This window comes from Aythya ferina (genome assembly GCF_964211825.1).
Source record: "Aythya ferina genome assembly, chromosome: 3".
Classification (NCBI taxonomy): Eukaryota; Metazoa; Chordata; class Aves; order Anseriformes; family Anatidae; genus Aythya; species Aythya ferina.
This window is the reverse complement of record NC_140298.1, coordinates 12,359,463-12,372,799: the sequence shown is the minus strand read 5'-3', so window position 1 is coordinate 12,372,799 and position 13,337 is coordinate 12,359,463. Positions and strand designations below refer to the sequence as shown.

The following is a 13,337-nucleotide window of genomic DNA, read 5'->3' as shown; positions in this document are numbered from 1 at the left end:
AAAGTAGATGCATGTATCAAAAAATGTAATCACAAGCATGAAAGAAGATACTATTTTTCCAAAGCTTCTTCATTTCCAGGGAATTTGAAATTAGTATTTGGAACTGAATTCTTAAGGTATCACTTCTATGATCTTAGGCTCACCACATGACTCAAGTGACTTGTATTTCTGTGCTTCTTTTCTAGCATGTAAATATTTCTTAATTTATATGACTATTAACCACTTCTGTTCATCTAAATGAAGAATGAAGTCCACATCTCATTCACCGTAATAAAATGTGAGCTTCCAGCATCTTAACAAGCTGTCACAGACATCTGGTGAGATCTGACATGGTCCATAATTTGCTTCACAATCTAGGATACCAATTTAATTCATGTTCGTGCTTCTCAAAGGTTGATTTACTCAGAAAGCATAAGGAGAAACCTGCAGCACAATGCAATTGAAAGTATGCATCAGTCACAGGCACCGCACGTTCGCTTGGGGATGACAAAACAAATACTAGATTTTAGAATTTTTGGCTGAAAAAGTAACAATTAATATACAGCATCGGTAAAGTCCCTTGACCTACCGTGGGGCTTCACAGCAGGGGCCCGCAGAAACAATTTCATGCTGGAGGATATTTTGGTTTGTGTCATGTGTTTTTCAATGGAGGAAAGTTACCTGTAAAAATCTGACTCAAGTAAAGTGAGCTGCCGAGCAATTTCTATTGGATGCAAAGTGAGCAAGTCAAAAGTCTCTGTGTGTCCTGGTTTGCTTATGTGCCATTCGATCGCTGGAGGTGGGCTTTCAAAAGTAATGTTGTGGCTTGGCCCAATGGCTTGCGCCTGCTTTTTCCGGTTGATTATCTTGGTGATTGATTCAACCCATTTCTTCATCGCTTTGCCTGGCACACAGGGAGAAAATTGCTGTTTAGTCTTAATACTTTTTTCCCAGAGGTTTGTATAATTGGGAAATTTTTGATTCAATAGCCATCCCCATGCCGCCAGTACTATTAAGCAACCGTATACTCAGAAATGTATACATGGTGTTCCCAAACAACTCTCAAAGCATTCAGACATATTATGAAGAAACCCTCAACAGCCAATGCCGAGCATGTCAGGTTTGTCCAAGCACATTCATGACATCTAAATTTGGCTTCTGCTCTGAATCAGGGGGCATTTTTCTCTCTTCTATGACTTTACAATGAGTTTATGGAAACCAGCTTTTTTTTTGGTCCAAAGTGCATTTCTGTGAACCACCTGAACTTTATACTTTGGGCAGGAGTACATGCATACCTCAGAAGGCATAGAAGGGAATAATAATGAACAGGGAAAAGCTTCTCCCTCAACTGTATTTATCATCAAAGCTGAGAATAAACCCAAAGGACAAATGCCTGTTTAGCTCTACACCATAAGAATTTCCTACGTGAGATGGCAAGTCCACTGAAAATTTACCAGTAATCCACATTAAACTAGCTGCTTCAGTCTCCACCTCATCTAAATTGCTAAATAACCATGGATTACTTCTCTACTGTAATATTTTCCTACAAACTACTCCTGTAGCTGTCCAGTTGTTCTTGTAAGGGAATGTGAAAGACCAGTACAGTCACAAGTGGAAGGTGACCTACAGGACCGATATGCACTGTGAAAGAGCTGGAAAACCCTTGCTTTAACAAACCAGTGGTTTCCACCAAACTTTTACAAAAATCACACCTGCATATTGTTTAAGAGGACAATCAAAATAATTATTCTGTCCTGAGCATCACTCAATTCTCGTAATTTGTCATTGATTTCAGTCACCTTATAGCATAGAACTTATTAAATAAGGATATAAAGTATTCTTTCTTCTGAACAGAGGCCAGACACTGTGGAATTTAATATAATTTAAGTATTTAATAAGATACAAGCTCTGTTTTTCTTTATCCACTCACTGAAAGGCAAAGTGATCCATTCCATACCTTGGAAAAGGCATGCTTTAAAAAGACCACTACTTAAGAAACTTTAAGTACCTCTTACTGTTCCAATGAATTCCTCCAAACGTTGCAAAAGATCAGCATCTCTTTCAAAGTCATAGAAGTGGTGTTCTACCCAGTGTCGACATACATTTAATACTCTGCAGAAGAAAAAGGGCAGTAGGTATTGCACAATATGGTCTGTCTTCATGTCTAGCGTTTCAAGGCTTTTAGTTCACAGGAATATCAGAATAGCAGAACAAACAGGATTATTCTACTGTCTGCATTTCATCGCCTGTAAGAAATTCTTTTTAACTTTACATTCAGAGAAGCCAGAGTAATGTTAATATTCATTAAAATAAATTATTATAATGTTCTCTACATACATCTTTGTGGCAAGATTACGGTGTACAACTTTGCACAAACATGGATTCCATAGAAGCCATGAGTGCAAGAAACTGATTTGCAGACTAACAGCCTAAAACTCAGCAGAAGTCTATCCCAAGGCCTTTCATGCCATGAGTTTTCATGCCACGAGTCAAATTCCCACCAGATTTTCAAGCACCAAAGTCAAAACGTCTAACTGTTCCCCTATGCTATCAAAACATCTACAAGAAAGGCTCCTGGCTATCCAAAAGAGCTTCTGTATCCAAAGTTTTGTACTTTAAAAACTTAAAAGGAAGTCAGGTTGGCTCACATTGCTGCAGTACTCACCGTAGCTGCACAGGTTGTATGTACTCTTTCCGAAATCTTTTTAACTCAGCACTAAGAGGCTGGTCTCCATTCTCCATTGCAATACGATCAGCTTCTGTTGGCTCAGGCTCTGGAATTTCAAACCTAGCACAGAAGGTGGGGATAAGTACCAGTCATCTATTAAACTAATCTTGCTCTAACGAGCACGTGTTGATTGAAGATAGCTCAAAATTCAGATGGTTTCTACATGTCAGGATCTTACGTTTTGCTAAACACAGGAAGATTCGCTAAAATCAACATTAATATAGATTTCAAAGACATAACTGTGGGGCACTGAAAATTACTGAAGCCAACTGAACAATCCTAAAACTTCTGGATATACCTCATGCATTTTACTTGCACTCTGTCATCCTTAAATTTCACAAATTTTTAAAAGTGTTTGGAGTAAAACAAAGCCAGCTGGAAAACAAGAATCTTACAAGTTCTACTCCAGGTAAAAATTTAAACAAATATCGCACTTCATACGAGTAATATTTTAACAGTAGCATACCTTTCTATTAGTAGACTCAGCAGCTCCTGAGGTTTACAGAAGGATCTGTATGTTGTGAGAAAAGTCCGAACAAAGTTGGGATCTAAGACAAAGAATTATGCTTGTGTCAGCAATTATCTACTGGTTTATACTTGAAAATAAGTTAATTGCATCCTTCAAAATGAAAGATGCTAGAGTATTGAATGCAGAAAGAGGATGGTGTAAAATGAAGCTGCTTTGGTAACAATTCACAATCTCTTAAAATAGAAATAAAAAGCAGAATTTAAAAGCAATTTTAACTCCATTTGACAAATCATAAAAATGGCTATTTCCCTTCAATTATTAAAAGACAGGATTCTCTTTCAACAACTTTGAAAATAACAGATCATTTTATTTATGAGCCATCTAGTAAACAGCCGTTCTTGACAAAGAGGAAGACAAACAAACAACTCAGAAAACAGAACAATCAACACTGCATTGGATAAAAATTGGCCTAACTCTTCCAGGGTAGAATGTTTTCCCAAAACTGGTACAACTTATGAGCAGCTGTGGTTAAGGTAGGCTAGGTATTTTTTTCAGTTAGCCTACAGTTGTACTGATTTTATTTTACCTCAAGAAAATAAGTACATTTCATATTAACTGATTAAGTACATATCAGTATCTTTAAAACATTCATATCAGCTTTAAAAACAAGTATTCAAAACAGAAAGCAATGCACTTCCCTTAATTACAAAAGCAAAATCATTTGTTTTCAAGTATGAGGAAATGCAGTGACAGCATGCTGGCACTACACAGAGCTGACTAGAAACCAATCTAGCATTGCTATCACTAAACAAAACTCACGAGCAGGTTGCAATGACTTTACATATTAAATGCATATATATTTTTCAAAAAAAAGGGTAATTTGTCTAGTACGAATTGGCTGAACAGCATGTACCACTTGAAACGAGTTCCTATAGGTTGTAATGCAGGAAGAAACCCAGCATTATTTGACCTAAAACTACACACCAATTTCACATTTGGATTTGTTTCCTGGAATGTGGGGTTTTAAGACCCTCATAAAAATCCTCAAACTACTTACCAGCATCTCATCCATCTGAGCGAATATCCTACCTTTTTTGAAATCCCACTGAACTCCTCGTTTAATTTACTACAATCCATCACGCAGATTAACCATGTTGTGCCACGCAGCATTTCCTTGCCTTTCTGTTGTATGCTAATTCCCATTTCCTACACAATACACTGGCTAGTGTGTTTTATCATCTCAATTTCCTTCATTACTGTTTTTCTTATCACAATACCTCTCACCTCTCCTTGAAACCGTATAGTCTTTTCAAAGGCAAACCTCCAAATCTTTTTGCACAAAGAATGTGATCCCTGTCCCCACTGTCCTCATCATGCAAACATATGATTTTTCATGTCCCAAAAAACAAGTAGTAACTCAACTAAACACAATAACTCATGTTTTCAGAGCTTGCATTCTGTAGTAGGCAGCAACTGCCCCAAACAGCATTTGTCTGCATGAAAGAGAAGCGAGCCTCCACCGCAATCAACGTTTTCAGATCGCTGCAAGCTCTGAGTCATAGCTATTGTTATTTACAGGTAGACTCAGTGTCTAAATCTACAATGCATATTGAATTTCAAATGAAGTAAATCAGAAAATGAAATCTAACTCCGTTATCTTACTAGCAAAATCTGCAACTCAAAATAGCGTACAATATATGAGCAAGTGTTAAAAAAAATGCAGACAACACACTGGTTAGCCAGGATGTCTGCTCATGTGATAATTCTCTCTTCAATACAGCCAATTTGAAAGCTAAAAAAGAACAATAACTTGTTCTACAAGGATTTATAAATAATCACCCTTGAATTCCTTAAGAAAGGAAACGGACACTACGATGACGCACAAGCACTCTTAACATATCAAAGCTTTAAAAATAGAAGAGCACTGCCCTATAGATAAAAAAAAAAAAAAGGCCATGGCTTTCAAATCTCGGTACCACCTAGCCGAGCTGCTCTTAAGCAAGCATCAGGAGGAGGAGATAACCACAGAAACACATTAAAACAAGTAAAAACCACCAGAATACGGAAACGGGGTCAGAATCTGAATTTCTAATTAGAGGGCAGCATCTCGGGTGAAAACACAAGGCAAGTTGCTTTAGGAGACCTCTCCCAGCTCTGCTGTTCCACCAGAGGAGGGTTTTGACAGCCCGCTGCACCTCCTGGCCAGGCAGCCCCCAGGGTTTTCTCTCTGCTTTACCTCTGGTGGTGGCTGCAGAGCTCATCCCCTGCCAATAACTCCCCTTTTTCAGCTATTTCCACCAAACTGGCATATCCTTTGCGACCATATCTGTAATTACTCCTTATAGTATTTGACTTACAAGAGAAGACTCCCAAAATATCTGCCTTGACATTGTCATATGCGGGGCTACCTACACTTGAGGAAATACACCTTAGTAAGTTACAACTTGCTATTCTGGCATATGTACATGAAGTCAACACAATTCTTTTAAGATGGTAAGCACACACACAATCCTTTGTGGGGCAATAAGAAATCCACCATCTGTAGCTGTTTAGCTACATACCACAGGGACATCCGTGTTCCTACACCTGAGAGCAGAAGAGAAGCCCTGAACTCAGCTGATGCACGCCCAGAACAGTTAAAGGGTTACTATGGAAAGCTGTCGCCCTACTCACTGCATCTCATAAAATGCAACAAAACACTGAATGATTTACATAGTAAATGGACCTCGTTTCCTGTACAACAGAGCCTTTTTGGCTGAGTCACTAAATCTATTCCTTTGTTTCCCTGGAAAAGACAGCGAAGAATGGTTAGAATGACTACATTCGTCTCCACAGAGAACCAGCTACCAACCAGAAGCTATGTAATGAAAGATAAGAGCTTAGAGAAATGACACACAACCAAGCAATTCAGCATCAGAGCCACGCATGTTGCGCTCAGATCTCTAAGGTTACAGTGATGGGCCAAATACATCACAAGACAACCAATTTCTTTCTTTCCTTCCCCTATTTTTTTTTGTGGGGGAGAACAGATCCAAGGGCTTCAGGCTATTTTGCAGTACCCGTATTCTCAGGTGAGCCAAAGAGTGGTTTGGTCAACATCACACAACTCTAACAGCGGGCTTCGAGCTACCTACCTCAGGCTTCATTAAATTGTGGCTGTTGTGAGCAGGGATTTCAATGCCTGTGGAAGTGAACGTGGATCTAACCAATGGATCTGGGGACAACAAGAGTCCCTCTACATATAGAAGGCCAATTCCCAGTGGTATGCAAAGTAGCCAAAACACAGCAAACATGTCACTAAAGCAGTACTGGTTCTGCTAATTCTCTGCCAAATACAATTTTAGCTCAAAACAGAACAAAAAAAAAAAGCCACTCTTCCTTTCTCTAACACTGAATTGTTTTACTCTAACTTCCAAACCCATAAAATTGTCATAAATCGTGCCTGTAAAATTTGAAGCCAACAGCTAAAAGTTTATAAAACCACAAGAAAATGAAGACAGGCACAAATCTTCTCTGGTTAAAGCTGCCAGCAAGACATTGCATTTGCGTTTCCAGTAAGTGATAGGAAAGCTAAACTGAATGACGTATGGAGAAGAGCAACAAAAGTAATGGAGTAAACAGATTTATTTGGAAGCACTTTAAAAATAAAAATACTAAACTGTATTAATTATATTCTGTTTACTCCTGGCTCCTTCCAAACAAACATTCCTGCTCAATGCTGGAGTCCAGTTCCACCAAGATAGAGCTGCAGAAGAACAATTTCTTGGAGTAAGGAGTGAAAAGGCAGACAAAAATCTGCAGCTGAGTATGAGAAGTACTTTTACCAAGATGCGTAAGGTTTAGAATAAGTGCCCATACAGGTAGAATCAAAGAAAACAAACGAACAAACCCAAGCCTATGCTTTTCATCACAGCTTATAAAAATCCTGGAAAATTATCAAGAAAAACTCCACGCAGAGATGGGACTGGATGAGCCATTCAGTTTCACAAAAATGCCATTCACCACACAAACATTAACATACCTTCACAAAAATAAACGTATCTTCACAAAACAAAGAGAAACCTGAAGTCAAAAGTTCTTGAATCAAATCCGCACTGCATTTCTGATTAAGGTGAAAATCATGCAAGTGCCTGCTTCTAGCAAGCTGTTATTTGATCTATTCATTTGACATCAGCATGGACACAGGTAATAGTTTATGAAGTGCAACTCTTAACTGAAGAAACCAGGCCCACAATTCTTGTCTGCCGTACTAGCCCCTTCATGTGCCACCCAGCCATGGAAGTCTTGAGGGAAGGCAATTCTTGTAGCCTGGGGCATACAGGAAGAAGTATTGTCTGGAGCTCAATTCCTGCTGGACCCTGACCCCCCGCCCAATCCCTCACATGAGAATAACCTTATGCACATGCCTATCCTGCTGTGTTCAACCAAAAAATATATTTGTATTTTTAATTGCTACAGCAGTGCAAATTTCAAATTCTGAACCTTAACTCAAAATGCATTCCACAATTTGTGCACTGCAAAGCACACTGGCTTTTTACCTACTGTATATATTTTGCTATACATATTTAATACAGAAAATCAGAAGCCTAAACCAGTCATCAGCTTCTCTGGTTATGGAAATAAAGGGCCTCACCTGCATACATGTGGTAAGTCAGCCTCTCGATAAGCTTGACTACGGTTCCTGCCTTGATGATCGGGATTCCGGATTTGGGCTGCATGTTTTCTTCAAACACAATGTTCTCTTCAGAGTCAGGTTCTGCAAACCTGTAAAGCTCAGGATTTGGAAATCTCATCTGCTCCTCTTTTTCTTCCTGCAACATCGTTACATCCAACATCCTTTCCAGCGTGCTTCTGTATTGCAAAGATATCAATGCTGCCATCCAGTTGTTTTTCTCTTCAGCTGATTTAGCAGCAAAAATAACACTGTTCTCATCTTTTAAGATGATTTCAAAAGCATGTCTGTACTCATTAGTGTCGTCTTTGTCATTGATTTGTACCTTTCGCATGAAGAACTTCTCTTTTAGACGATATTCTGCATTGCTAGCACCAGGAAGTCTTGGCTGGCCGTGATTTGACTTACAGCAAATCATCAAGCCATCAAATAGAAAGATGTGTCTCTCATGCTTTGCTCCCACACGTGTGAGCGTTCCTTCCATGATGAACTCGTTACAGCATTGGCCGATGTCCTTACCCTCCCAACCATCAATATTTTTCTGGATTTCATTCATTTTCTTAATTGCTAGCTGTTTCCCCTTCATCTGCTGAGTATAGAATCGGCATGCAGATTCACTTCAACGCAGGATGGGAAAAAGGCAGCCTATTAGTATACGATGATTCAAAAATCACAACCACCACTAGCAACAACAACACAAGATAATCTCTGAGTGGTGAGAACTCCGCTGAGAACACAGTTTAAACACCCAGTATCAGGTTCTTCTCCTGAAAACACTATTACAAGGCTTGACTAATGTTTTTCCTAAGTGCACCAACTGACAAAGTTCCCACTTAGCTTCTATGCAACAAATGTTTTACCTAAACACAGGCAACCAGAAGTAGGCAGGCTGTTAGTGCTTCTTAGCCTAGTACATCACTTACTCTTAGAGCTGACAAACAATTTTAGAAAGCATTAATTTAAAGAAGCACACTCAGAGAAAATAAGCTGTTAAAATGCATTCACGTCCGAACCTAAATATAACGCTTAACAGTAGAAATCTTGTTGAGAAAAGAAAATACTGAAACAATCTTAAGATCAAAAGTACAATCTTAACATGCTTAAATAACTGTTTAAGAAAATAAACATTAGCATTAAATCAAATTACAAACGATATAATCCAAGATTTCACTATAACACTGCTACCAAATTTTATATACGTATCTATTTCTGTTATCCAGCTGTAACTTTAACTAGCCGTTGCACATAAAGCTCTTCAAATTGCTTTAAGCAGTTTCAAATTCAAGAACATTTCCTTCTAATCACACAAATGCACTTCTAAAATATTTTTAGAGTATTTTTAATCTGAGCATAAGAAAGTGGCAAATGCTGTAGCTTTCTACTTACCCGTGAATTTTCAGAACGTTTCAACTAGCAGTATGCAAGGACACACAGAAATTCGAACGGTTTTAAAACAATAACAAATTATCTTGGCTTTGATGTCACTTCCTCTGAAAAAGCAGGCTTGTCACAAACTATTTTGTTCATTGTTTACTAAAAGAGGAAACTGGGAGCCCTGGATTTATAGCAAAGCACTAAGAGCAGAAAGCAGGAAAAATGGAAACGTGTTTACCTAAGCCTTCGTTTTGCAAGACTTTTGGAGCATATCCGTTCCATACTGCTTTGAAGATTCAGTAGGGCTGTTATTGCTTGCTTTAAGCATTCTTTATCCTCTTCATCCTCACTCTTTTCTTCTAGTTGCTGTGAACATTGAAAGTCACACACAGTAAGTATTACAAGCGTTTTGCTACGTGCAAATCCAGAAGTTTGACCTAGGAAGAACAAATCCAACAACTTGCTGATTTGGCATGCTCATGTCTGTTATTAAAATTAAGAAAATAATCAGGTGCATTACTGACACAGGCAAGAGACAAAATTCTCTGCTAAACTCAATCTCTTTTAAGACGAGAGCAGCAGCCACCAGTCCCCCATGTACAGACGACACACAAGCTACTTTGATTCACCTTGCATCTCCAAAAAAGAACCCATTAAATGTGTTACCTCCTAGAAGGACTTAGAGAAGGAGATCCACATCTCCAGCCCCATCACATGGTGGAAAACAGCAGGAAGGTTCACTCTCTCCTGACCCTCCTTTCCTCCAGATTTAATAAGCCCACTCCCCCCGTTTCTCCTCCTCCTCCACCACACACTCCATCCTCCCAAGCATCTCGACAGCCTTTCAGCAGCACCACTTCAATACACTGATGTCAAAGATAAAGCCCAAACTGGTCACTGGGGAACTGGGGCTACCAAATCCCTCAACCATGCTGGCTACCTGCTTGGTAGAACAGCACAGGATGGACTTGGGGCCTCAGCTACTGTGAGGGGATTTTGCAGGCTCACATTCATCTTGTCCACCAGGACCGTGAATTTTCACGTGGAAAAAAAGAAGGGGAAAGGTAAAGAACAGAAACCAGAAGGATGGCAGGGAGAAGTAACTGTTCTTCCATGACTATTCAGAAAATAAAGTGGCATCTAACTACAGCCAGCTTGTAAAACCAGCGTACATGAAGTCCCTATCTGACTACGCAGCTGTAGTAACACATTTACTTCCACCTTTCTTAAAAGACAAAGCAACACAATTATAAACTAAAGCTGCAGTGAAAGGGTTAATACTAATATTTTGTGCCTACCTACTGGCTGTGACAGATGACTTGTACAAAACAACCTATGCTTTTATCCAACAATAATGACATTTTCTTCTTAAACCTTGTAGCCTAAAGCACAGAAGTGCTTCACCTGATGCTCAGTGAAAAACAACAGTGCCTACAGCTGTGGCTTAGACATAAAACTGAGGTATCCCATATTAATCCTGTAAATAATTGATACGCATTTCAGACTATTACACCAAGAACTGGCTCCACGCAACTGAAAGATTTATTTTGACAGAGGAGGTAAAAGCGAAGCGAGGCGCTGGCATGAAGCAGAATAACAGACACCCTTGCAAAGAGTCCGATCGCGTGGTTTGCTCCCAGTATGAAATGGAAGCATTGTTTTCCTAAGCCCAACTCAATAAAACACATTCACAATTGATATATGAATGAGTCAGTTAACAGCATTATTTTTTTTTTCCCTGACCAGAGCTCAACGTTCAGTGCAAAAGCTGTCAATGCCAGACAGTGCTTTATTTGTGTTGTTAGCCATCAAAACCACACCTTTTACTCTAGGCAGCTTCAGCTCACTTAGCACAATCTGTCTGTCATACTGCAGCTCAACATCAACCACAAGTGCCTGATCGTGCAACAAGCACTGAAATAGGGCTGACAACAACCAATACAGGTTTAACCTCCCTCCGTGAATGAATAGCCTACCCTTGTCATACTCTCTCTGGATTTAACACACACATGTATTGCCTCCCCTTTACTTCAGTTGTACAGATCATCTGCTTTCAGAAAGGAATTCATACAAATGAGGCAGGTGCAGCACTGCTGGCAAAAATCCTGAAAGAAAGCTAAGAACAAGGTGTAACACCCTCACACCCTCCAAGCTTTTGCACTGTTACCGCACAAGAGTTCAAAGGAGGCCCTTGGTTTTGAGCACTGCCTCTTCATCAGCCTGCATCAGAAGGAGGTTGGCTGGATTTCCAACCATCTCCTGGCTACCGACCCTTCAAAACTAGACAGGATTGTTTTAAACAAGCCTCTTTAAAATAAGCTTTATTAGATCCATAAGATCCTACTGTATTTTGCCATTCACTTGAAAGAGAATCGCAGGAGATAAGGCAAGCAGCAAAAGGAACGCAAAATACAAGTTGGACAAAAATCAAGCTTAAATGCAACAAAGCTCATAAAATCATTTCCTTATTTTAAAACTGTGTATATAACCCAAATATTTCAGTCTATAAGAGAAGTCTACCATACAGCAGAACAAACATGTCTCATATCCCAAAAAGTGAAGAATGTTTTTGAAGTTTGGAAAATATATAAAAAAAAAAAAAAAAAAAACTTGCAAAGGTAGGTTAATGCGTGTAAGAGGAAAGCTAAACCAAACAGGATAATAAAAATCCACTAAGCATAGAAGGATTTTCTCAATAGCACAAAGGGGCAATGGGTAGGGTTCAGGTTGGATATGAGGAAAAGGATCTTCACCAAGAGGGTGGTCGGGCAGTGGGACAGGCTCCCCAGTGTAGTCACAGCACTGAGACTGCCAGAGCTGAAGAAGCATTTGGACAACGCTCTCAGACATAGTGTGTCCGGTTTTTGGGTAGTATTGTATGGATCCAGGAGTTGGACCCATTGATCCACTCAGGTTCCTTCCAACTAAGGATATTCTAGTTATTCTAGTGCCTTACGCCACAGTACCTGGAGAAACAACTGCCTATCCCTTCTCTTCAGGAACATGCAGACTAACACTCATTGCTGTAAAGCAAACTACTCCTGTATGATATTTATAAAAATGTTTTTTAAAGTAATTTCTCTCCAGTTGCAAGAAGATTTTCATATACATTTTCATATACATCAGAGAAATCCATGTCCAAAAACAAACTACATGTTTGGATACAGAGGTGGAGAGAAAGAGAGAAAGCAGATGTTTAATGACATTTCTGCATCTGGATGCAATGGAAGCAACACACATTTCCAACCATATACACAAACAAAATCTAAGATCAATGACTGTAATTATACTCCAGATTTAATATTCAGGAAGTAGTATGTAGAAGTATGTATCACATGTAGACCAACACAAATTGCAAATCATATGGTGTGCTGAAGACATTTCTTGAGAACACAATTTGAATTTTTTATTTTCTCGCCTTACATAATTACCATAAACTGCTATCAAAAGCAAACAGTCAAAACTGAGCTTAATACACTGCAATGTATTTCATCTTGCCTCTACCGAACTGCCCCCAGACAGTTCGGTAGAGGAGGTTATAGGAAGTGAAATGGCAACACTGGAAATGCATTCGAGGTTCTCTGCCAATCCCACTGGTTTTTCTGTAGACGTGCAGTGCCCTCTAATGAATGAATCAGGTAGATGCTAAGAAGTGTGCTTTCTTGATTTAAATGTCTTCTACTTAAATGAAGAATACTTTATTATCACAGGAAGGAGATGCAGATTTCTGATTATCAGTAGTATTAGTCATTAAGGTATTTTTAATAATCTTACAAGTTATCAACTTATAATAGTAATAATTTTAATTAATAATGAAATAGGCGCAGTATCCCTGCCAGTCCAGGTTATTTGAAGAAAACAAACTTGGCAGTTTATTTTCCAAGGGGAAATTTGTAATAAAAACAAGCACTCTACATCCTACGCTGCAAACGCTGAAAAGATATCAAGAAGGGGAAGATGAGGTATTTTCTTCTACCTGCTGCATAATGCAAGGATTAGGTAATATTTATAAAGCCAATTAACAGGAAGTTCCAAAGAGATAAAAAAAAAATCCTCCTTATATACTGCAAGTTTACTCCACAGCAGTCCTTTCTCCTAGCCTGTGTGGGACACAT

The 13,337-nt window shown here is 39.0% G+C and overlaps 1 protein-coding gene across 2 annotated transcripts in view; it reads right to left on the bottom strand.

The window, feature by feature from the left end:
- SOS1 (SOS Ras/Rac guanine nucleotide exchange factor 1) overlaps positions 1-13,337 on the bottom strand; it is a 57,492-nt gene that overhangs the window by 17,073 nt on the left and 27,082 nt on the right. For both annotated transcript variants that reach the window (XM_084515443.1, XM_084515442.1), the window contains exons 9-14: positions 9,461-9,588; positions 7,810-8,465; positions 3,174-3,255; positions 2,645-2,767; positions 1,988-2,091; positions 661-883 (exon numbers count right to left, since the gene is read on the bottom strand). In XM_084515443.1, coding sequence (XP_084371569.1) covers positions 661-883; positions 1,988-2,091; positions 2,645-2,767; positions 3,174-3,255; positions 7,810-8,465; positions 9,461-9,588 — 1,316 coding nt within the window. The remainder of the gene's footprint in view (positions 1-660; positions 884-1,987; positions 2,092-2,644; positions 2,768-3,173; positions 3,256-7,809; positions 8,466-9,460; positions 9,589-13,337) is intronic.